The sequence below is a fragment of the Acanthopagrus latus genome, chromosome 3 (genome assembly GCF_904848185.1).
Source record: "Acanthopagrus latus isolate v.2019 chromosome 3, fAcaLat1.1, whole genome shotgun sequence".
Lineage (NCBI taxonomy): Eukaryota > Metazoa > Chordata > Actinopteri > Spariformes > Sparidae > Acanthopagrus > Acanthopagrus latus.
Genome location: NC_051041.1, coordinates 20,886,596 through 20,910,543, shown reverse-complemented (window position 1 = coordinate 20,910,543; position 23,948 = coordinate 20,886,596). Strand labels below are relative to the sequence as shown.

Here is a 23,948-nt window from a genome sequence, read left to right as displayed (position 1 = left end):
CCTGAGATCCTGCCATCATGAGCTATTATGATTCTCAAATGCTGTGAAGTAGAAGAGAAGAGATGTTTGACTGTCACCCTGTTGACGCTTCAGACATCAGTCATCACACAGTAGAGGGTTAAAGCAGGATACAGCTCGTGTTCACTGTTGCTGCACAGATTTTTGTGTTGGCTACATTAGTTAAATATTGATACTGTGTAGGTGTCGCGGGTCAGTTTCGGTCAGCGTTTGTGATGAGAGGCACCCACTCACTAACCATAATAACTCACCTGTGATCTCACATGCTAATAGGTGCTCTCTAAAACTGCACGAAGAATAGTTACATCATGTCACGTGTACTGAACATACTGATAACATTCATAGACAAGTTGTTAGAATGGAACTAAATTCAGACAGTTGTTGACAAGTATTTGAAGTTAATAGCGATCTTTGGCAATGAGCAAAACTTAGCAAGCACAGAGATCTACTGTGTGCATCCAAAGCTCATGTCAGTGTGTCTTGCTCCTAGGTGTTGAGCTGCTGTGTGATCGAGACGTCGACATGGCCACACGGGTTCAGGACCTGCTGGAGTTTCTCCATGAGAAACAGCAAGAACTGGACTTGGCAGCTGAGCAGCACCGCAGGCACCTTGAGCAGTGCGTCCAGCTGAGACACCTGCAGGCTGAAGTCAAGCAGGTAGGCTATTCAGTCCCATACCTTCAAGAGGGTGCCATCTGCAGGCCAAGATCTTCCAGCTATAGAATACTAGGATATCTGCAAGTTCATAAATAGAGATTGATTAAAACTAAGTGTTGGACTGGTGACATTTGATCACAGCTTTCCTAATTTTTTTCAGGTTCTTGGGTGGATTCGTAATGGCGAGTCAATGTTGAACGCTGGACTAATAACAGCCAGCTCCCTGCAGGAAGCTGAACAGCTGCAGAGAGAACATGAACAGTTTCAACATGCCATTGAGGTGAGATGGTAGTTGTTTTAACTGTAATGTTTGTAGTTCGAAGTCTTAAACAAGATTGTACCTGGTTTGTTTCTCATTGTTTTGATCATTCTAACCCTATTCTTTCTCCACCAATTCCCTTACTGCAGAAAACCCACCAGAGTGCCCTCCAGGTTCAGCAGAAGGCGGAGGCTCTGCTCCAGGCAAACCACTATGACATGGACCTGATCAGAGACTGTGCAGAGAGCGTGGCCTCCCACTGGCAGCAGCTCATGCTGAAAATGGAGGATCGACTCAAGCTGGTCAATGCCTCAGTGGCCTTCTACAAGACCTCTGAACAGGTAGGAGACACACACACAGGGTTCAGCATTCAGTTTGACTAGTTCTTGGTTTCCTCAGACAGTAAACTACATGTGTATGTCCCCACAGGTCTGCAGTGTGCTGGAAAGCCTGGAACAGGAGTATAAGAGAGAAGAGGACTGGTGTGGAGGGGCCGACAAACTGGGACCCAACTCTGAAACAGACCACGTCACCCCCATGATCAGTAAACATCTGGAGCAGAAGGAGGCCTTCCTTAAGGTAACTTAAAACAGGATCAAATCAAACCCAACTGTAGTGTTAAGTCACATCTCTGATCTTTGTGTGTGTGTGTGTTGATATTTTCATCAGGCATGCACTTTGGCCAGAAGAAACGCAGACGTCTTCCTCAAGTACATGCACAGGAACAGCGTCAACATGCCTGGGATGCTGAGCCATGTTAAAGCACCAGAACAGCAGGTTAAAAGTCAGTATCTGAGTCATTGGTATATCATTGAACATCACCTACCTGTAGATTGTAACACATGAACAGTGAATGATACTAATGAGAGTGTCTGTTGGATAGTTGTTGGATGCCTGGATTTTGATTGTTTTCCATGTTTTTGTTGCATTAAGACATCCTCAATGAGCTGCTACAGCGAGAAAATCGCGTTCTCCACTTCTGGACCATGAGGAAACGACGGCTGGACCAGTGTCAGCAGTATGTGGTGTTTGAACGCAGTGCCAAACAGGTACATGAAATACATCTTAACACAGTCCCGCACATACACCGCTCTTTGTTGTCATGTGATCTGACAGTACGTATGTCTTGTGTGTTTGTGTCTTTTCAGGCTCTGGAATGGATTCATGACACTGGGGAGTTTTACCTGTCCACACACACCTCCACTGGCTCGAGTATCCACCACACACAAGAGCTGCTGAAAGAGCATGAGGACTTCCACATCACAGCCAAGGTTGGCATCACACACACAAACAAGCATGTAACTGTGTGTACGCTTGTGTATCTGCATTAACTCTCTGTTTCCCACTCCCCTTCAGCAAACTAAAGAGCGTGTGAAGCTGCTGATCCAGCTGGCTGACGGCTTCTGCGAGAAAGGCCACAGTCATGCTGGGGAGATCAAAAAATGGGTGACGGCTGTGGACAAACGCTATCGCGACTTCTCCCTGCGCATGGACAAGTATCGCTGCAGCCTGGAGAAAGCCCTGGGCATCTCCTCGGACTCTAACAAGGCAGTAAGTAGACATGTGTATTGGTAGAGGATTACAGGTGTAGAAAGTCAGCTAAATCACAATCTGTCTCTTTAAATCTCTTAAATCTCTGTCTCTGTCTTTGTCAGAGTAAGGATCTCCAGCTGGACATCATCCCAGCTACGGCTCCAGGGTCAGAGGTCAAGCTGAGGGATGCTGCTCATGAGCTTAACGAGGAGAAACGCAAGTCGGCGCGCCGAAAGGAGTATGTCACCACTTATGTTGTACTCTAAGATAAGCTCAGTTGTTCAGAGCAGGTTTATTGATAAATAACAGCTTTTTAGAGCAGCTTATAGAATTGACAGTTGAGAATAATATAGCAGATTAAAGTGCACTAGGTCATGCCTGTTAAAACTGTTCAGCATTTAGCATGCTGAGCTAAAAGCCCCATTTCTGAACAGTACGTGCTATGCCTACAAACTAAACAAATGGTAGCTAGTCAGCATTTTCACTGCTTTTTTCCTCCTCTTGGAAATACATTTTATTACCCCAAAGGAAGAGTAATTAAATTACTGGCTCGGTGCCTAAAATACGCAGCAGAGCAGCCTAATGCTTACTAAGATGGTACACTATAAGAAGGTCAAAGTTTCTATTACCAGACCCATCAATGTCCTTGTCACAAGCCTCCTATGTCTCCGAGCTCAATAGTTGTAAGTGCTTCTAAGAGATAGAGTTAATGTAAATGTATGTACATGATGGATTTTCATGGTTTAAATTTATGATTCTACTTTGCTGTGTCAGCAAAAGAGCTGCAGACCCGACAGTGAAGAAAATGAACGAATGTACATATGTAGTACACAGGAAAAGGAGACTGCGTCATTTCATATGAGAAGCACAAATCATGAGCATGATTTCGGTCACTCATGGCTGCTTTATGACCAAGTTTTATGGCCCGTAACTCTTTCATTATTCATTAGCGTAAATGGATGAAGCAGACCGGAGGAAACAGAGCTGTTGGTGATTTATCACTCTGTGGATGAGGACAGTATGACAACTGCTAATTTTGTGCTTGTGTGTGTCTTTGTGTGTGTCTAGGTTCATCATGGCAGAGCTGATTCAGACAGAGAAAGCCTACGTGCGAGACCTGCGGGAGTGCATGGATGTAAGTCCTCCATCACAGCCCACCACTGTTAACCTGTTAGATGCCACAGTTGTCGAACAACTTTTTACATAAAATTAGGAAATGTGTAAGAGGCCTGTTAAAGACTTCAGTTGGTTTTGTCTTTTTCCCTCCTTGCAGACCTACCAGTGGGAGATGACCAGTGGAGTTGAGGAGATTCCTCCAGGAATCATCAATAAGGAGCACATCATCTTTGGCAACATGCAGGACCTCTATGAATTCCACCATAAGTAAGAAGCACCTTTTAGGACTTTTTATGGCAAATTTCATTTTAAATTTGACTTAAAAGCATTTAGATTAGCATTGTCCAAGCTATGGATGCTACTAATGTTCATTGTCATGATCGATTAACCTTTCAGTTTTTTAATAAATGAATCGTTTAATCTAAAAATGGAAAAAAAGGGAAAAATGCTTATAATTACAGAGAGCCTAAAGATATGTCTTTCAGTTGTTGATTTTGTCCAACCTACAATCCAAAACTGAAAAGCTCTTCATTTACGATAATAAATTACACAAAAAATTAAATTATTACATTAAACAAGCTGGAACCAGCAAATGTTTGACACCTTTGTTTGACAGCTGAAATAATCGACTAATTGTTGCAGCTCAAGTTTTAGATGCATATTAATATTATGACATTCAAACAAAGTTTAGTAACTTTAGTAACAGCTTCTTATGCCACAGTCTTTTGTTAAGATATACGCAGATGTTGTTCTGTTTTTCATTTCAGAACATCACTTTTCATTTGATAAAGCTCTTGTGCTTTTGCCGTCTCTCACATTTCAATCTCTCATTCCTCATTTTGTCAGCATCTTTCTCAAAGAGTTGGAGAAATATGAGCAGCTTCCAGAGGATGTTGGGCATTGCTTTGTCACATGGGTATGTATCATTTGTTCACCAGCACTTGCTGTGTGTGCTAAAATCTGCCATTCAATATAAATATTTTGTATTTTGTAGCTTGTACTGTCCAATGGACATTGAGATACTTAAATCCTAAATGTTTCAGAAATCAAGCAAAACTGTCACATATTAAGCTCTCATTTACTGTATCGTCTTTCTCTCCAGGCTGATAAGTTCCAGATGTATGTGAACTACTGTAAGAACAAACCAGACTCCACTCAGCTCATCCTAGAGCATGCTGGGAACTACTTTGATGTGAGCATCGCCTGTGGCTGTTAGAATGAGATTGTAAGGTCTTTGTCAGTTACGTCTGATCACATGACTCTTTCTGTCTATACAGGAAATTCAACAGAGGCACCGACTGGCCAACTCCATCTCTTCTTATCTGATCAAGCCTGTGCAGAGAATCACCAAGTATCAGCTCCTGCTGAAGGTGACGCATCATACCAAATCTGTCTGCTGGGGTGACTGTCAGCGTAGTTTCTTGTTGTCATGGTTACTGTTTGTTTCTGTTCAGGAGCTGCTGACTTGCTGCGAAGAAGGGAAAGGAGAGATCAAGGACGGCCTGGAGGTGATGCTCAGTGTTCCGAAGAAAGCTAATGATGCCATGCACCTCTCTATGCTGGAAGGTGATTAATACACACTGCTCATTACTTATGTCACTGTGATAGTTGTATCTGTTGCAAGCCTAATTACGTCTCCCCATAAATCAGGCAGCATTTTTAAATAAAATCATTTTCTCTCTGATGTCACCCTGCCTCTATCAGGATTCGATGAAAACATCGAGTCCCAGGGCGAGCTCATCCTCCAGGAGTCGTTCCAGGTTTGGGATCCAAAGACTCTGATCCGTAAGGGGCGAGAGCGCCACCTCTTCCTCTTTGAAATGTCTCTTGTCTTCAGCAAGGAGGTCAAGGACTCCAACGGCAGGAGCAAGTACATCTACAAGAGCAAGCTATTTGTAAGTAGATGATGATTAAATGTGCGTAATGACAGATGTTTGGATGAGATGTTTCTCTTTAACTGAATTTAGAACAGTGTATTGAAGGAGCCAATCAGGCTTTTGAGTGTTACAGAAGTACTTGAAAAGTTTGACTGATAGATGATATGATTATCATTTTAATGTTTCATTTGTTCGACTGTCGTAATTGTACTTTATATGATGGGAGTAAATTTAATTGGTACTACTTGAATCACTTGAGACAGTCTCAAGTCTCGACTGTCTCAAAAAAATCTCACTGTATTTGAAATGAGAGTATTTCAAATAGAAATTATATTGCAGTGACGAAAAGAACCTAGAAGACTGCCTGACCCACCTGTGACATGACTTCTGATTCTTTTGTCCACAGACATCAGAGTTGGGGGTGACAGAGCATGTTGAAGGAGACCCCTGTAAGTTTGCTCTATGGGTGGGGCGCACCCCGACTAACGACAACAAGATTGTGCTCAAGGTAAAACACACTTCATCTCATCTGCTTCTTCTGAAATCTCCTTTAGGGTTTGACCGATATGGGTTTACCAAGCTGACCCCAGAAATACCTGGGGGCTGAAAGTGTTAACGTTCAAAAAAAAAAAAAAAAAGAAAAATCAAATGTTTTAGATTTCAAGTTTAAAGATGTGGAATCAAACTAACTTCCATATTAGCATGTTGGATTCCACTCCAGTATCTGATTCGGAAAAAAGGCGTCCAAATGTGTTGAAAAATCAGTATATCGGTCTGACCCAGTTTTCTCTCTCTTCTCTTCATATTCAGCCCTCTCCTACTTTCTTCCTATATTCTCATCCTCTGATGTTTTGTTTGATTGCATGAGCAGCTTCAAGGTGGCCCAAGAGGCTTTCTGTAGTCACCAACTCCCCTTCTGTCCCTTTCATTTCTTTCTTCTTTCTCTCTGTCTGTCTCTGTCCTCTGGTTAGATTCCGCTTTGTTCCATTTCTTAACAAACACATCTGTATATCTGGGGCTGTGTTTTCTGTGGATGTTTGTATCTCTAATTCTCTCTGTGGGTTGACATGCTTCCACCAACGCCGCTGACACTGATTCAACCCCTTAACGCCCACAATCTTCCATCCTGGCTCTATGCCACTTTATCAAAGTGACGAGTTGCCATCTTTCTCTAGCAGAAAAATAAGCTCTTTAATTGATTTGTATGCCAATGTGTAAGTAAGACTATTTGGTTTATTTAAATTCAATTTACTTAGTACTCTGAGTGTACTTTCAAGCCCCAATATTCAAAAGTCTGTTTGCCTGTCAAAGAGTGTCACAGATGGATTATAATTCGTGTCAGCCGTTGGAACAGCATGAAGCCAAAATCTTAACACGTCTAATTTTGAGCATAACAACTCTATAATACATGTTGACTAGCAAACTAACCGCCAAGAAACAGTTATGTGCATTGTAAATGAAGTGTGTCTCATTACTAACTACACATGTTCACACACACATACACACACACACACCACAACAATCTGCTACACATTTAATTGGCCTTTAGTCCACTGTCAAAGCGAATTTTCAGTGTTGTACGTTTCTATCATGTCAAACCATTTTGTCAGCATAAAAAATGTCATGTTCTCAAACCAAAACAGTGAAATTCTCTATTTTATATTTTAAATTCAAAGCTAAGTCAGGGATCCAAACATGGAGCAATGGTGAGTACAAACTATCCCACAACACAGCCCTCAGCCACCTCTCACAAGTCTGAAACATAAACTCTTAGCACTTCTTATTCTCACTCTTCCTCTTGAACAGTACACACATGGGCAGAAACATGTGACCCACAGAAGAAACACACTGTAACCTAGGGTCATAGCTTGGGGGCTGCAAGACTGTAGCATCATTTATTCTAGGGCAGTGATTCCCAACTAGCACAGAAGGTCAACAGTTTCAAAGAAGTCTGTGGAGAGAGTGAACACCACTCACCTGATTAACTGACACACATCAACCGAACACTGTGCTGTAATTTAGAGGCCATGAATACTAGTTAGCAAATGAACAGAGTCTAAACTAGTCTAAACTAGCTACGTTAGCTAAAAGGTAAAGATCAGTGGTTGAACTCGAAAGCTAAATTAGCTATAGCTGTTAAAATAGTTAGATAAAACAAATGAATAGGTGACAATTATAACTCAATAATGGATTTAAAAGCTGAAAGTTTAACATATGAATATGGTAATAACATATGCATGTTTTGAAATGGTTAAAAGTAAATGTCACAAAACTTTTGAAATTGTTTGCTTGATATAACAGAGACAAAGCTGTAAAAGTTAAGCATATGAATAAAATTGACTTGAAATAGATAGTTGAAAGAAATAAACCGTTTAAATTGTTTAGTAAAAGTCATGGCTGAAGAGGTGAAGTAGTTGGCTGAAGGCAACTGTAAAAAGTAAAATAGTTACAAGTTATACTAATCAGCACTAGATAAAAGAAGCCGATGGTTAAATAGTATAAAGTTGTTAAATTGTTTGCTAGAATTAAAGGATAAATTATTCAACAGTACACTAAAGGTAATTTATAGAAATATGGTTATAAGTAGGCCAAATGGTTTCAGTAGGTAAAGCTATCTGTAAGCAGGCTGATGGATAAATGGTTCAGACGTCCAGTCTCTGCTACAAGCTGTAGTAATGCAAACCTTACCAAACTGACCTGAACACTGACAGTTCAGTTGTTTCTACTGTAGTACAACTGTTACCCATCAATATCCAGTTTAATATCAATTAAAATGAACACATTTAGAACGTGTTGGTGGTCTTAATGAAGTGCTATTTGAGTTCATCTTGGACTGATGGTTGGAAGTCACTGTTCTAGGGGTCAACAATTAGAGATGGTTCTAAAAAAAAAAAAATTTCTCAAACTCTTGAGTTGATAAGAGATGACAAGAGGTCAATTCAGACTTGTGTGAAACAGAGTGAAACAAGAATTCCAAACAAATGTATTTCCTGTCAATGTTTGACTCTTTCTATTGCTGACCAATCACAGGCCTCAAGCATCGAGAACAAACAGGACTGGATCAAGCACATCAGGGAGGTGATTCAGGAGCGCACCATTCACCTGAGAGGAGCACTCAAGGAGCCCATTCACATTCCCAAAGCCACTACAGCCAAGCACCACAAGGGCCGAAGGTAAACATGTCACACCTACTGTGCTGTTGAAAATGTTTGAAATGCAATCAGATTTGTTTTGATCCAATCCGTCACACACACACTGAAGTTCTTTCACGCTCACTTTCAGAAACACTGACACAACTTGTTAATCCTTTCTTTGTGTGTCTTTTAGGGATGGAGAGGACCTGGACAGTCAGGGTGAAGGCAGCAGCCAACCAGACACCATCTCTCTGGCATCCCGCACTTCACAGAACACACTGGACAGCGACAAGGTAAGCGATATATAAGTACCTGCACATGTTCTGCAGTTAGACGAACACTGTCAGCTCAGCTTGTTTCCTGCAGTGATCACCTTCTCTCCTTCAGCTGTCCGGTGGCTGTGAGCTGACTGTGGTGATACATGACTTCATGGCCAGCAACAACAATGAGCTGACTGTGCGGAGAGGTCAGACGGTGGAGGTCCTGGAGCGCTGCCATGAAAGGCCAGACTGGTGTCTGGTAAGGACCACAGACCGCTCCCCTGCCCTGGAGGGTCTGGTGCCTTGCTCCATGCTCTGTATTGCCCACTCCAGGTCCTCCATGGAGATGGAGGGCATCTTCAACCACAAAGGTACAATTTTGACAGTTTGTGGAAAGGAAACATGTTTTAATTTTAATTACACACAATGGAGCTGAAAGAAAAACTGATTTGGATGATTTGCGTATGTCTGCTTCATAAAACAAATTGTATACATCACTCCCTCTTTCACAGACACTCTGTCAGTGTGCAGCAATGACTCCATCATGCCAGGGTCGTCCGCTACGCTGCAGCCTGGTCACGGCATGAGCTCCCATACCTCACCAGGGCCTAAAAGACCAGGTGTGAAATGTGTCCAAAGTAACACAGAGAGTCCCATGAGAGCAATAGTTAACTTGGCTAAAACTACTTCTTGAATATCTTTGGCTGTTTGTTACTGAAATAATTCTATTTGGACTAAATCTTTTTAAAATAAACGGTAATGGTTTAACATCCATCTGTTATTCTACTGTGATGCTTTTAGCAGCCGACTGAGTTTGGTCTGTTGGGTTTGTCTCCTAGGTAACACCCTGCGGAAGTGGCTCACCAGCCCTGTGCGCCGGCTAAGTAGCGGCAAGGCCGACGGCCACGTGAAGAAACTTGCGCACAAGCACAAGAAGAGCCGCGAGGTGCGGAAGAGCGGGGAGATGACGATGGGCTCCCAGAAAGACTCAGACGACAGTGCTGCTACACCTCAGGATGAGACTGTGGAGGAGGTGGGTGTATACACAGTGCTTCAGTCTAAATGTCATTCTCTCTCAGTAAAGTTTTGCGATGTTAAATCTACTTTGCCATTCCTGTGTGTTGCAGAGAGTTCGTAACGAGGGCTTGTCCAGCGGCACGTTGTCCAAGTCCAGTTCTTCTGGCATGCAGAGCTGCGGAGAGGAGGAGGGCGAGGAGGGCGCGGACTCAGTACCTCTGCCTCCACCTATGGCCATCCAGCAGCACAGCCTGCTGCAGCCAGACTCCCAGGATGACAAGGTGAGGAAAGGGGAGACGTCAGAGTGGGAACAGAAGCAGGGGACAGAAAGGAGGTGGGGGGGGCAGACAGACAGGTAGTGGTGATTATCAAGTGAAGCAGAGGGGACACCTTTACACCCTTGACCTTAAACATTTTCTGATGCCAAAAAAATGTGCTCACACATGCTACATTTAGGTCAAGAGAAGACAAAAGTTATATGTTTACATCTGTTTATAGCAGCATCCATTTAGATGCTATCAGAGGTTTTTATTTATCTCATTATGGCAACACAGGTTTAGTGATCCTTCAAGGTGCACTACGAAGTTTTTGGGGAGAAATTTTAATCAGTGAAAGATCTTAATCGACTGATTTATTTCTTTTCATGCCTGCACAAACTAAATAACAAACACAATTTAGCACAATAAATTAATTAAGTGCATATTCAAATTTTGAATTCCTTCTCTAAAACTACATGGTGCCCCTCTAATTACAGCTCAGTGACATATTTGCCAGTAGCTAACATGTTGGGGTGTGCAGTGTTTTTCTGCATACTGTCACCAACTTTGATCATATCATCAACTTAAGAGGCTCTTTGTTACTGGAAAAGATACTAAAAGTAAACATGGGAGATGACTTTCACAGTTCTGTATCCAATGAGTAGATATAATTCAGTTTTGAAATCGAATCAGTGACTGAAACTAAATCACATTTGGTCCAAGATTTAAGCAGGTATACTGTGAGGGGGTGACTTTGTTTCGACCATAGGGACTGGGTAACAATGTAAGCTAATCTAAGTACTCTATATAATGATGTTAAGGGCACACTTTGTAACTTTCTAAGTGATTCTGGAGAAAGATAGTTGATTGTTTGCTTGGGCCACCATCCCAAAACATCAATATATGAAGACCTGGGGTTGGGATTCAACAATTAACTAGTTTGCTCCCAAAATAAGTTACAGATTTTTTAACACTTTTTCTCCTCATTGTTATGGTTTTTAGTTCTTGCAGGTTACATTTTTCGCTCATTTCAGTCTCCCACTTTTCCTCCCAAAAGGGCATTTCCTGCCACAGTTTTAAGTGACTCCTTAGTTTCTGTTATGCATAACATTTTATCTTGGCATGTTGCATCATATTCTCCCCTCTCTTCTAAAGCAGAAATCAATGACAAGTTTCAGGCACTCCAAGTCTCCTCTTCGTCTAAAGCGGAGACCCCTCTGACACTAATTTCTGTTTCTCTTTTGTTTTGTTTCCTGGTTGTATCGTTTGCTGTTTGCCATGCTGTAGCATTACCTTGATTTATGTCCTGTCTTTGCTTTGTCTCAGTTTCCATACCTGTCCATCTGAAATGCCCCGCTCTTCCCCCCTCTGTCTCTTTACCTCAGTCAATTCTTCAAATCTCTCTTTTTTTCCCCTCTCTTCAGCTTTAAATGCTACTCGCTAAAGTCTTTTCTTTGGTTTCTACAGCAGTTTATAGATGAAAGGAAATGAAGCTAGCAGCTTTTTTAGACTTTTAAATGTCCCTCTTTTTAAAATACACCTTTCTCTGTCCCCTAAAGGTCATTCTTCCTAATTTTTGTATTTTTCTGAACTCTGAAACATTCCTAAATTTCTTTTAGAGCAGAATTTTTCCTTCCTTCTTTTTTTAGTTTATCTTCTCTTTTACCTATAATTTCTGCCCTGTTTCTACAACACACCACTTTAACGCAGAGTTGCCTGGCAGATCAGCAGAGGCACTATGGGATCATGTAGATGAGGAGAGGATGCATGTGCTCTTAACTCTAAATCAATGTGAAAGCAATATGGAGGTTTTCTCTCGTTGGTTTGACTGCAGACCACAAGGCTTAAAGGACTAGTTTGCGTCAGCTTCTTCACATTTTGGGAAATTTTGTAATCCCTTGAGTCTGTTGGAGTAACTAAGGACAGCAGCTTTTTTCTGCATGTTTATCATTCATAGTTTTTGAAAAGTTTGGTTGCCAAGTGAGGTACAAGAGAAACGAGTAGATGTGAATGTGAATGCAAGAGGAAAGTCGGTAAGATTCCCGTCAGCCCTCCTGGATAATATTCTAAATATGACCCAACACTGAGGTGAAAATTCAAAAGCCCCCCTGTTCCCATCATCCTCCAACCCCCTCCCTCACCCGCCCTGCCCGCTCGTCCTCATCTCCCTTTTACCCTCTGTGCGTTAACCTCATTACCCATGCGAGTAATTGGCATCTTTAAACGCTGGCGAGGCCAGAAGGGCACACAGCCTCACCCAGAAAACCTAATTGGGGAAAGTCTTGAAGCACAGCACAGCAAGGGTGAGAGTCTCCTCAACTATATATACATACATACATATTCCTTCTTTCATTCTCGCTCTGTTAGCATCCTTTCTTTCTTTTAAAGGCTGTTTATCATCACCTGAGAAAGCGACCGGAACATCTTCCATTCAGACATCATCCCCCTTTTTATTATTTACCGGACCTTCTCGCCATCAACATTTTTTTACATTTTCACTATTTCCTCATATCTTCTTTTGATCATTCCCACTTTCAGCCTCATGTTTATTCCTTTACATTTAAATTTCATATACTTTTCCTTTACACTTACAGTTTAACTCCGAGCACTGGGGGTTCACTTGTGGAAACATCTCTGTGGATCTCTCTTCAGATTACAGCATTGAACATTTAACAGACATTTTCACTAAGTCATTGTTCACTCAAACAAAAACAAAACTTTCACCAATGACAAAACTAACAAAGAAATGAGTTAACAAAAGCTTATCTTCAAGTAAGATACTGTTAATCTGTTTCATACAACTCAGTACACGTAGGTTCACATAAAACAGATAATACAAATATTTATTGTCTGTTTTAGTGATGACAAAATTGCACATCAAAGCAATTAGAAGACTTGTATCAACACCGGCCAGAGAGCAGAGTTAGAGCTCGCAGAAATAGGCTTTAAATCAAAGGTTTTATAATGTTCTAATACTTTTTTCTCTTTTCTCAATTCTCTCATCTCTCTATTTTTACTCAGAGCTCCTCTCGTCTGTCGGTCCGTCCATCCAGTTCAGAGACGCCCAGTGCCGCTGAGTTGGTGAGCGCCATCGAGGAGCTGGTCAAAAGCAAGATGGTAGGATGACAGAGGAAAACAAGAACACTAAGCTTCATCAGTCCCTACACAAAGATATTTTGCCGTGGTTATCGTTTATCAATAAAATTGATTTGATCAGTAAATCAGAATTTGTCATATATCAACTCAGGGCCTTCACTGATATTTATTGCAGTAAAAGTTATATTACGGTTTATAAGCATTGCATTTTTCGATGTGCTCCTGGGCTGTTAAAGGCACATGTGGATTATGGCATCAGCAGAGGATATGAAACTAACTTGTACATTTGTCCTGGACTTGGCATGATTTACTGCAGTATTCATGCCACTCTTCTCTTTAAACAAACAAACATGTATGATGTATATTGTGCTGTGTTTCACACTCTTTAGCTTACCTTGTGTTTCTCTCTGGTGCAGGCTCTGGAGGACAGACCCAGCTCACTGTCGGTAGAACAGGGAGACAGCAGCTCTCCATCCTTCAACCCCTCTGACAACTCCCTCCTCTCCTCCTCCTCCCCCATCGAAGAGATGGATGAACGCAGGACCAGCATCCTGAAGAAAAGACAGTACGTCTGCATCATTCATCTGTATCACACAATGGTTTGGTTTAGCAAATCTTCTGTGACTTTTCCTTATTTCTTAAATGTTGAGTCTGTTTCTTTTTCGCCATAGTTACATTCTGTTGGAGTTGGTGGAGACGGAGAGAGATTATGTCAGAGACCTTGGCCTGGTGGTGGAGGTAAGTTCATGCTTTACCAGCTGCTTCGTTAGTCGCACCAGCTGCTTCATTAGTCATACATTACTGTGCTGTGTGATGGATCCAAAAAAGTCATAAGTTTATCATTTTAAAATGTCACTGAAAGTATTAGAATTAATTTGCTGACCCACCTTGTGAATTTGTGTTAATGTGTTTGTGTGTGTCTCGTCATAAGGGCTACATGAGTCGCATGAAGGAGGAGGGTGTCCCTGATGATATGAAGGGAAAAGACAAAATCGTGTTTGGCAACATCCACCAAATCTACGACTGGCACAAAGAGTATGTGACAGATACGGAGAATATCGATTCTTTTCAGTTCACTGGTTCAGTAGCTTACTTGCCTCTCTCCTGTTTCTTTCAGCTTCTTTTTTGGGGAGTTGGAGAAATGTTTGGAGGACCCTGACCGACTGGGACCACTCTTTCTCAAACAGGTTCAGTGGATTTTCAACTTCTACTTTAATTGTACATGCTTGTATATATTTGATCATGTTGTGAGTTATATGCTTTATGTATCCAGGAACGGAGACTCAGCATGTATGTAGTGTACTGTCAAAACAAGCCCAAGTCGGAACACATCGTCTCAGAGTACATTGACACCTACTTTGAGGTATGAGCCCATTATTTTGAGCATTTTCACCACTGGACACTCGACAGATAATGCAGACCTCATCCAGCCATCAGCATCTCAAGTGACATCTGAACTTTGAATTTGCAGGACCTGAAGCAGCAGCTGGGACACAGGCTACAGATCTCAGATCTGCTCATCAAGCCAGTCCAGAGGATCATGAAGTACCAGCTGCTGCTTAAGGTTGGTCTGTTGCAATACAGCAGAGGGCGCCAGAGCCTCACCTGCTGCTTCTGCTCCCCTTTAACTGGTCATCTTAACACCCAACCATATTGTCAGCTGTTTTCTACACATCATTGCTACCAATAATGTATACTGTCATATACTTTAAATTGTTGTATTCATACTTTCTGACAATTTCTATTCCCATTTTAGGATTTCCTGAAACACTCTAAAAAGGCTGGGCTGGAGTCTATGGAGCTGGAGGTAAGAGAATGAGACAGCACTCCTTCATCACTCAACATCAAGCCAAACGTGTGCAGTTATCAACCTTGTGGTCATTTGTGTCTTATAGAAAGCAGTGGAGGTCATGTGCATTGTGCCAAAAAGGTGCAACGATATGATGAACGTCGGTCGACTTCAGGGATTTGATGTAAGAAATCAAACTGACTTATGAACTGGAGTTAATACTTCACATCAACAACTTGTTACTGTGCAAACAAACACTTTAACACCATCTTCATCTTTCATCTTTCCCGTCTCCCTCTCCAGGGGAAGATTGTGGCTCAGGGCCGCCTTTTACTGCAAGACACGTTCATGGTGTCTGACCCAGAGGGCAGTCTGCTCGGCCGGATGAAGGAGAGGAGAGTCTTCCTCTTTGAGCAGCTGGTCATCTTTAGCGAGCCCCTTGACAAGAAGAAAGGCTTCTCCTTGCCAGGCTTCCTCTACAAGAACAGCATCAAGGTAACGGATGTCAAAGTCTGGCAAGGCTGTGCATTATCACTTTATCAGTGAAGGCCAGTAGAATATAGGATGAGTGGATGAGTGTCATTTAAAGAGCTTACAGCTCCCTCCTGTGGAGACTATGAAAAATCACTTTCTCAGAATTACAAGCTGTATTTTTGCACACTTAAAAATACCAACAATTAATTGTGAAAATGATCATCGGTAGACTAATTGATGTGGAAAATAAACATTTGTTGAACCTTAATTTGCAGGTCATTTAGTCTGTGATCCTGTTTTTGTTTTGTTAAGGTTTTTTTCAGTCACTTGTAAAGCACTTCAAATTACATTTAGATTTGTTTGAAAAGAGGCTCTCTCTATAAAAAAAAATAACAGAAACAAGTAAATGGTTAGCAAAATAGTTCACATTTAATTTTCTTTTGATCGACTAATCGGTTTATCTACCAATTGGTGCAGCTCTACTGCTCAGTTTTGTTATTTTTTTTTTTTTAAACTTGTTTGGGGAAGTCAGACACAAGATGCTGTGCAACAGGGACAGAAGAGTTTGTTTTTTTAATATATTTTTTCGTCTTCTGTTGTACTGGCTTAAAATGTTTAAAACAAAGTAAGTAGTAAATCATTAAAGATAATAAAGATATTCACGTGAATGTGACATCATAGCAGTTGAAGGTCAGTGTTAACACCAGTATGATATGCAACAGTATGACCTCTTTCTCTGTTGCTTCCATTTACACTCTGTAGGTCAGCTGTTTGGGTCTAGAGGAGAATGCAGAAGGCGATCCCTGTAAGTTCACTCTCACCTCAAGATCGACCAACAGCACCACGGAGTCTTTTGTGCTTCATTCCTCCCACCCAGGGGTGCGTGAGGTCTGGACCCTTCAGATCAGCCAGATACTCGAGAGCCAACGCAACTTCCTCAATGGTAAACACGCACTCACACAGAAAAGGTTTCTTAAGTTTATAGGGTTTCTGCTTCATGGCTACCCTTGTCTTTTTTGTACATTGTCACAGCTCTGACCTCACCTATAGAGTATCAGAGGAACCATGTGGGGGCGAGCGGTGGGTCATGTGTGCCCAGCATGGGAGCTCCAGCTGGAGGCAGCAGTGGGTCCAGTGTTCCGCCTGGAGTCGGAGGTGGAAACTCCCAGGGTAGCGCCATCCCTTCAGGGCCCCAGGGCAGCTCTCGTCGTCCCTCCAGGATCCCCCAGCCTTCCCGCCTGCCCCAGCCCCTACGCCACCATCCCGGGGGCGACCCCGACGGCCCCAACAAGATGTCAGGTATGGAACATGTAGCTGTAATTGTGAAATTTGTTTTGATTGGCAAAATAAAAGCTGTGACTGAGGAATGAGTTTGGTTCACTTATGATCCAGGTTCGTCCGCTTGTCCTGTCCCTCCTTCCCTGCTCCCTCCAGGGGGTAGCCCGCAGGGCAAGCGCCCTATCCAGCCCCCAGAGGACCAAACACAGACCCCCACTCCTGCCAGTGCTGTAGCCCCTATTCCCCGTGCTACAGTTGGGCCCCTGCCCTCTACACCCACTTCCAAACCACGGCCAGGAGCCGTGTCCCCTATGGCCCCGCCCCTGGCCACTCCTGCCTTTGGCAAGGACGGCCTTCCTCCTCCCCCTCCCAGCCCGGGCCACAAGTCCGGATCTGGATTCTGGAGCTCCATGCCGGGCTCACCAGCCAGCAGGCCTGGCTCATTTACCTTCCCTGGCGAGGCAGGAGAGACTCCGGTCCGTCAGAACTCAAACCAGATCCAGACTGGCTCTGGATCTGGTAGCCAAACCCACAGACACTCCACGCACAGCAAGGAAGCCGACCGCATGAGTACGTGCTCATCGGCCAGCGAGCAGTCCATCCAGTCCACCCAGAGTAACGGGGTAAGACTACTAGCTGCTGCACAGTGTTGCACCGACTAACACCGAGGCAGAGGGAGGCCTGATCTGTCCTGCCTGCCTGCTGTCTCCTGTCCTGCTGCAGCCAGCTCTACTAATCTGTCCCCTACTACACATCTCTGACAACCTTCACTGCTCTCCAACGTCATCTTCTCTAACTTTAGAACCTTTTTCAAGACAGTCTCTAGCACAAGTTTCCACTTTCTACGTCTTTTCAGGTTCAGAATTTCTCTATTGGACCTCAATCAGCCCTCCAGTGATTTCCTTTCAAGGGTGTCTGTAGATGTCTTAAGTCTTCCAAAGCTTATACTAACACCTGACTTCTTCTTGGCCGTCCTTCACCTCCTGCTGTCTTCATGGTGTGTTACTGAAATGTACTTTTCCTGCAACTAACCTCGTTGACGTTTGTGGTTCACCTGCAAACGTACTCTGCAGAGATCCACTCATTCAATCTAACCTTCCTCCTTTCGTCTTTGCCTGGAGCTGCAGAGCAAAGACGAGTGAAATGGAAATCATCTTATTCCTGGCTTTCTTCATCCAGTTCTTTATTTTTCCAAGACAAAAATAATGAAATGCTGTTTTGCTGTCTTTCTTGCACTTTACCCTAATCCGTTCTGAAGACTTTATCAAGTGGACAGTAATCGAGCATCCATTTCCAGTGTTAGTCCTCTGCTTCAAACTTTTCTCTTACTTTTTCCTCACCAAAAGTTTCAGATTTCTTTAATTCTTTTAAATATTTGATAACATCAGCTTTTATATAGGAAGATTTCTGGTCAAACTGTTTGTTATTCATGGTTTTACTACAATGAACCATACAAGTTTGTACTTCACAGTTTCCCACATTGTTTCCTCCCCGTGTTGCAGAGTGAAAGTAGCAGCAGCAGTAGTGTATCCACCATGTTGGTGACCCAGGACTACATGGCAGTGAAGGAGGATGAGATCAGTGTCATTCAGGGCGAGGTGGTCCAGATCTTGGCCAGCAACCAGCAAAACATGTTCCTGGTGTTCAGGGCGGCCACCGAGCAGGGCCCCGCCGCCGAGGGCTGGATCCCCGGATTTGTGCTGGGACACACCTCGGCCATCACCCCTGACTGTCCAGAGGGACCCATCAAGTAAGAGCGCTGAGAAGTTACTCACAAATCAATTATTGTTACTGTCTTAAATTAATCAAAGCTTCATCACACTATTTGAAGGATCCTGTCCTAAACTGATTTTTAAAATAAGGCCAACATCAGTTCAACATACTATATACTATAAATATACTATACTGTATTTTTACAAAGGAATCCCAGTGTTTGATTCATTACAGCTGTCTACCCTCAGTGTCTGACTTAAAGTCACACTTTCACCTACTTGTTTAGTTAAGCAGTCTGATTTTGTTGGTCTAGTAGGAAGTCATCATCCTGGCACACGTCCCTGCGCATTCGTAAGAAGTCTGAGAAGAAGGAGAAGGAGGCAAAGAAAGAGACCAAGCTGGAAAACGGTTACAGGAAGTCCAGAGATGGCCTAGCCAATAAAGTTTCTGTAAAGGTGAGTTCATCAGCACATCTGAGTACTTCAATTAAGTCCAGTCTCTACTCCTCTGAAGTGCCTTTTTCACTCTGACGTGCTTTGTGTTTTTTCTTTTCAGCTTCTAAATCCAAACTACATCTATGATGGTAAGTGTTGCTTTGTGAAATTGTGTTTATTTGAGGATTTACAAAACCAATTCAATGCCATCAAAAGCAAAAAGTGCTTGATGAACAGCATTAAACAGTTTGGTGATTATAAAGCTCTAATTTTACCCCCCCTCTCTTAGTTCCCCCAGAGTTCCTTGTACCCCTGAGTGATGTGACCTGTGACAACGGAGAGAGCGTCACCCTTAGGTGTAAGGTCTGCGGTCGACCGCGGGCTGCTGTCACCTGGAAGGGACCCAACCAGAGCAATCTCACCAACAATGGACACTTCAGCATCGCCTACAGGTTTGAAATCTTAATCTTGAGTATCACTGCACGGCTGTTTATTATAACAGTTGTTGTAGTAAAAAAGAAAATTGGTGCTTAAAAGTGAAGAAGTTTAGTGTTGAAATCAGATGTACATCATATTAACAGGTGTGCATTTATTTCAGTGATACCGGTGAAGCAACACTGCGGATAATCGGCGTGGCCTCTGAGGATGATGGCATTTACACTTGTGTTGCCACAAATGAGCTTGGCAGCGTAACATCATCAGCTAGCCTCAGAGTGTTGGGTAAGACAACAGTGCACTGAAGCAAATACTCCACAGAGATTATTTGACAAGTGCAGACTTGGATTAACTGTCTGTGTTGTTACTCGTCACAGCAGTGTCCACTGACGGGGTGAGAGTGAGCTGGAAGGACAACTTCGAGGCTCACTACACCGAGGTGGTCGAATTGGGCAGGTAATGATAGACTCCTTATTATCTCCATGGTAACACTAATGTGCAGGTTTTGCAACAACACTGCAGCCTCTTGCTATGATATAAACAATCACTGATTGAAAGACATTTATTTTGCTCATTAAATGCCTAAAATATCCCACACAAGTGTTTTTTATGTGGTGGAATCTGAATCAGGCAGTGAAAACAATCCAGCAACCGGAACACCTGTCTGAAGTGAGCTAACTGACGACTGAACATCGATCCTCTTTCTTCACCAGGGGGCGTTTCTCTGTTGTCAAGCGTTGTGACCAGCGCGGCACCAAACGTACAGTGGCGGTCAAACATGTCAACAAGAAGCTGATGAGGAGGGACCGGGTGACTCAGGAACTTAATCTGCTCCAGAGGCTCCAGCACCCTCACATCGTCAGCCTGATAGACACGTATGAAACCCCCAGCAGCTACGCCCTCGTCCTGGAGATGTGAGTACAGAACAAGTCGAACAAAATTTAATTAGACGGAATTAAGCTCATTAGCTTGATCAGCACTGATAAACCTGCATTCTCTCCATCTGATATTTTGCCTTTGTGTTTGCGGCGTTCACGTTTCAGGGCGGACCAAGGTCGTCTGCTGGACTACATTGTTAGCTGGGGGAATCTGACGGAGGAGAAAGTGGCCTGCTACCTTCGGGACATTTTAGAAGCTTTACATTACCTTCACAACAGCAGAATAGTACATTTGGACATAAAAGTAAGGACTTTCACCTCAGTGTCTTTTTTTGATTATTTTCCTTGATATTAAATTCAGCAGCAGAGGAGATCTGTACATGACTGACCAAAGCTGTTAGATTGGAGAAAACACAATCATTTGCTGTTACAGTATGCAATCCATACCAACATGAAGTTCACTTGGCGTGGGCATCTGGGGGATGTAGCTGTGAAAACTTTTTATTTAGCCTTGAATATTTCTGCATTTTTAGCAGTTTGAAGAAGATGAGTGTTGTAGTTTTTTATCTTCATAGAATGAAGAAGAGGCACAGGACCAATCAGCGTGTTCAAGTAAAATTTTGGAAATACTTGTACAAACCGTGACAACACCTAGGCCAAGTTTTATGACCAATCCCACTTTGTTTTGGTCATGTAACATTGACAGCAAAGTTAGCATAACAACAGTTTTTGAGATGCACATTTTAATTTTTGATAAAGGCTCATATTTTGAATGAATACTGTGTGGTCTGAAGCTAACCTTTTTTTTTTTTACCTCTATATGTTCCTTGCACCCTCAGAACACCTACAACACTTACCTGATCTTGAGTTGGTCATCATGGCAGTTACAGGTCATGTAGTAGATGTGTATTTAAGACTAATGGTGACAATTCAATTTCTTTTCCCAGCCTGAGAACCTCCTGGTTGCTCACAGCTCCAGCGGTCAGCCATCGGTCAAAGTCACAGATTTTGGTGATGCTGTCCAGCTCAACAGTGCCCACTACAGTCACCCTTTGCTGGGCAGCCCTGAGTTTGCCTCCCCAGAGTTGGTCCTTGGAGAGCCGGTGTCGCTGACCTCTGACCTGTGGAGCCTTGGCGTGGTGACCTATGTGCTGCTGAGCGGCGCCTCCCCCTTCCTCGATGAGAGCGCCGAGGAGACGTGCCTAAACATCTGCCGGCTAGACTTCAGCTTCCCCAGGGATTACTTCCAGGGCGTCAGCCAGACAGCCCGGGACTTCATCTGCCTTCTCCTGAGGACCGACCCAGGCAGAAGGCCTCCAGCCGGGCTCTGCCTTCAGGAGCCGTGGCTGCAGGCCGGGCCGGCTGACGGCCGGGCCAGAGCAGATGGTTGCCTGGACACCTCCCGCCTCATCTCCTTCATAGACAGGAGGAAACATCAGACTGATGCCCGGGCCATCGGAGGCGTCAGGAGCTTCATCCAAAGTCGCCTTCAGCCCCAAGTTTAATGGTTGGGATAAACAAGTCCAAACAACCCTCACTCCCTACTGCCTCCTGTCTGATCATGGCTAACAAAAGATGAAGAACTGGACAGACTTCAGTTTGTGATCAGAGCTGAGGCTGGAGGGGCTGCAGGCTCCTCTGGAGTTTAGCATCTTGGTGGTCTAGATGTAAAAGGAGAAATAATGAATGCAGATCTTATCCTCTTTCACACAATGCTGATTTACTGAAGTCCTGTAGTCCTTTCACCAATTAACCAGAGACCTGTTTAGGGTCTTCAGCCAATCAGAGCCCTTGAGAACAGAGTTCTCACCAATCACCTAAAGTAATGGATGCCCTTTGTCTACTGCTGCTTGCTGGTTTCAACTCAAAACAGATTTTGTAGTTAAGTGAACAAAAATCTAAAAAAAAGAAAAAAACAACATGAAGTAATTTATTTTCCTTTGCAAGAGTTGAAGCTGATCAGAGGAGCTAATTGATCGAGCCTTGACACAACTGCACAGGCGCAGAGCTTTCAGGAGAAAGTGATGCCCACAAAGCTAGTGATAGCGCTCAGAGCAAACTGCCCTCCCTCGTGTTGCTCGAGGGACACAGACGTTGTGTGTTTTTGCTCTTTTACACTAAAACTGTAACTCAAAGACTTTTGAGAAGCAGCCCTTTCTTATAGAAACAATGTATACAAACAAAAGTACTGTCTCTACATTTCCAAGAAAAAAACAAGAATAATTGTAGAAAACGCTCATCAGTTAAAAGTTGCTGTGCTACTTTGGACTCTGTAGACACCTGGAGACAGCGACTGAGGTTCTTGACTTTATTGAGACATTTATACGTCTGATCAGAGCTTTTTGATGGCTGCGCTTATTTAATGTACCTAATCTAAGATACCATGATGACCATGTCGCGAGTAACAATGCTGCACTGTCCAATCTGAGAAGAAACAATAGACATCCATCGTTTGCTTTTCCTAGAACAAAACTTGTGTTGCGCAGATATGAGATGTTTAAGCCTTACCTTGTATATAGACTTCTGCCTTCTTCCCTCTCACATTCACAGTGGACTCTGGACACGAGACTGTCGGAGCCTCAGTGGCAGCAGCGATTGCCAATCGGACGGAAGTGAATGTGGAGGCGGAGGAAGACAAATTACTGTAAATGCACTCATTGTATGTTATGTTTGATTATCATGTGCAATGTTGCGGCTTTAACATTTTATGCAACTATTTATGAAGACATCTGTTGTATCTGTAATAAATCTAGAGAAAAGCATGTACTTGGTACTGCAAGCACTGCTGGTAGTTTGTGTTTTATTTGATCTGAGTGTTGGGACTTCCAGGCCAGGCCAGGTTAGAGGTCACGATCTACAATCATTATGGTTTGAACAAAAAATAATTTAACACGTTTTGTACTGTATGCCTCGGTAGTATTGGTACACCAAAGTTGCTCTAGGTTTATAGTACTTGTAAAATGTTTTATTGTGATTATGTTTCACTTGAGTTGGGTTATCTATGACCATGTGAAATGACTGTTTACACTAGTTAACGCTATGTTGGAAGAACATGGTTTATTTAGTCACCTGTGCAGGGGATTAAAGAGAGAAGTGTACGTCTCAGATAGTGGAGCATCGCAGTTTAATTTCAAGAGTTAAATGGAAGATTTTGTACATCATTATATAAATGGTGTTTGAACTTTATGTACAGATATTTGCTGCCAAAATATTTCTTCCATTAATTCCTGTTCCTTTCAAAACAAAACAAAAACACACACAACTACCCTAATACGGCAACTAACAAATCATTTTTTTATTTGCTTTCCTATTAAAACAATACAAAATATAGCAATGCTATAACCACTTAACTTTCCATTAATCCAATATGGGGTTACGTGTCACGTTGAACTGATCCTACTGGGAACAGAAATCAGTCGTCCTCCGTTACCTTTTTAATTTATTTGAAAGGTGTGCACAGGCCATTAAAAACAAGGAAACTTGGACTGGATACCTCAGTTTAGGTTTTTGTTGTTTGTTTGTTTTTTTACCATTGTTGTTTGTCTTTTTTGTCACGTTTGTTTTTCAGTTTGTTCGTTTTTCATTCGTCTCATGTTTGCTGTCTGTTTTTATGTTTTATATCTCTGCATGTATATTTCTTTGTACAGATCATACATATTTTCTCTTGTAAATATTCTCATTTTGCCATCAGTTATTTGGAAATTAAACATAATGAACACATAA

The 23,948-nt window shown here is 42.7% G+C and overlaps 1 protein-coding gene across 5 annotated transcripts in view; it reads left to right on the top strand.

The window, feature by feature from the left end:
- The window catches only part of trioa (trio Rho guanine nucleotide exchange factor a), a 77,934-nt gene extending 53,986 nt beyond the window's left edge, over window positions 1-23,948 (top strand). Inside the window, exons 18-63 of one of the 5 annotated variants that reach the window (XM_037092444.1) lie at window positions 509-675; window positions 836-955; window positions 1,084-1,275; window positions 1,364-1,513; window positions 1,604-1,718; window positions 1,868-1,983; window positions 2,083-2,205; window positions 2,291-2,485; window positions 2,590-2,705; window positions 3,536-3,602; window positions 3,741-3,850; window positions 4,430-4,499; window positions 4,686-4,775; window positions 4,861-4,953; window positions 5,038-5,149; window positions 5,288-5,478; window positions 5,867-5,968; window positions 7,137-7,166; window positions 8,491-8,633; window positions 8,788-8,887; window positions 8,982-9,225; window positions 9,367-9,474; window positions 9,694-9,887; window positions 9,982-10,152; window positions 13,150-13,245; window positions 13,641-13,789; window positions 13,896-13,962; window positions 14,156-14,259; window positions 14,342-14,411; window positions 14,498-14,587; window positions 14,696-14,788; window positions 14,981-15,031; window positions 15,120-15,197; window positions 15,317-15,508; window positions 16,250-16,430; window positions 16,520-16,786; window positions 16,880-17,388; window positions 18,268-18,515; window positions 18,795-18,933; window positions 19,034-19,061; window positions 19,202-19,364; window positions 19,511-19,632; window positions 19,725-19,803; window positions 20,061-20,261; window positions 20,391-20,529; window positions 21,173-23,948. In XM_037092444.1, the coding sequence (XP_036948339.1) occupies window positions 509-675; window positions 836-955; window positions 1,084-1,275; window positions 1,364-1,513; window positions 1,604-1,718; window positions 1,868-1,983; window positions 2,083-2,205; window positions 2,291-2,485; window positions 2,590-2,705; window positions 3,536-3,602; window positions 3,741-3,850; window positions 4,430-4,499; window positions 4,686-4,775; window positions 4,861-4,953; window positions 5,038-5,149; window positions 5,288-5,478; window positions 5,867-5,968; window positions 7,137-7,166; window positions 8,491-8,633; window positions 8,788-8,887; window positions 8,982-9,225; window positions 9,367-9,474; window positions 9,694-9,887; window positions 9,982-10,152; window positions 13,150-13,245; window positions 13,641-13,789; window positions 13,896-13,962; window positions 14,156-14,259; window positions 14,342-14,411; window positions 14,498-14,587; window positions 14,696-14,788; window positions 14,981-15,031; window positions 15,120-15,197; window positions 15,317-15,508; window positions 16,250-16,430; window positions 16,520-16,786; window positions 16,880-17,388; window positions 18,268-18,515; window positions 18,795-18,933; window positions 19,034-19,061; window positions 19,202-19,364; window positions 19,511-19,632; window positions 19,725-19,803; window positions 20,061-20,261; window positions 20,391-20,529; window positions 21,173-21,730 (6,743 nt within the window). In that variant the 3' untranslated portion in view covers window positions 21,731-23,948. Of the gene's footprint in view, window positions 1-508; window positions 676-835; window positions 956-1,083; window positions 1,276-1,363; window positions 1,514-1,603; window positions 1,719-1,867; window positions 1,984-2,082; window positions 2,206-2,290; window positions 2,486-2,589; window positions 2,706-3,535; window positions 3,603-3,740; window positions 3,851-4,429; window positions 4,500-4,685; window positions 4,776-4,860; window positions 4,954-5,037; window positions 5,150-5,287; window positions 5,479-5,866; window positions 5,969-7,136; window positions 7,167-8,490; window positions 8,634-8,787; window positions 8,888-8,981; window positions 9,226-9,366; window positions 9,475-9,693; window positions 9,888-9,981; window positions 10,153-13,149; window positions 13,246-13,640; window positions 13,790-13,895; window positions 13,963-14,155; window positions 14,260-14,341; window positions 14,412-14,497; window positions 14,588-14,695; window positions 14,789-14,980; window positions 15,032-15,119; window positions 15,198-15,316; window positions 15,509-16,249; window positions 16,431-16,519; window positions 16,787-16,879; window positions 17,389-18,267; window positions 18,516-18,791; window positions 18,934-19,033; window positions 19,062-19,201; window positions 19,365-19,510; window positions 19,633-19,724; window positions 19,804-20,060; window positions 20,262-20,390; window positions 20,530-21,172 lie in introns of those variants that run through there. The other 4 variants (XM_037092443.1, XM_037092447.1, XM_037092445.1 and 1 more) reach the window with 4 other exon arrangements.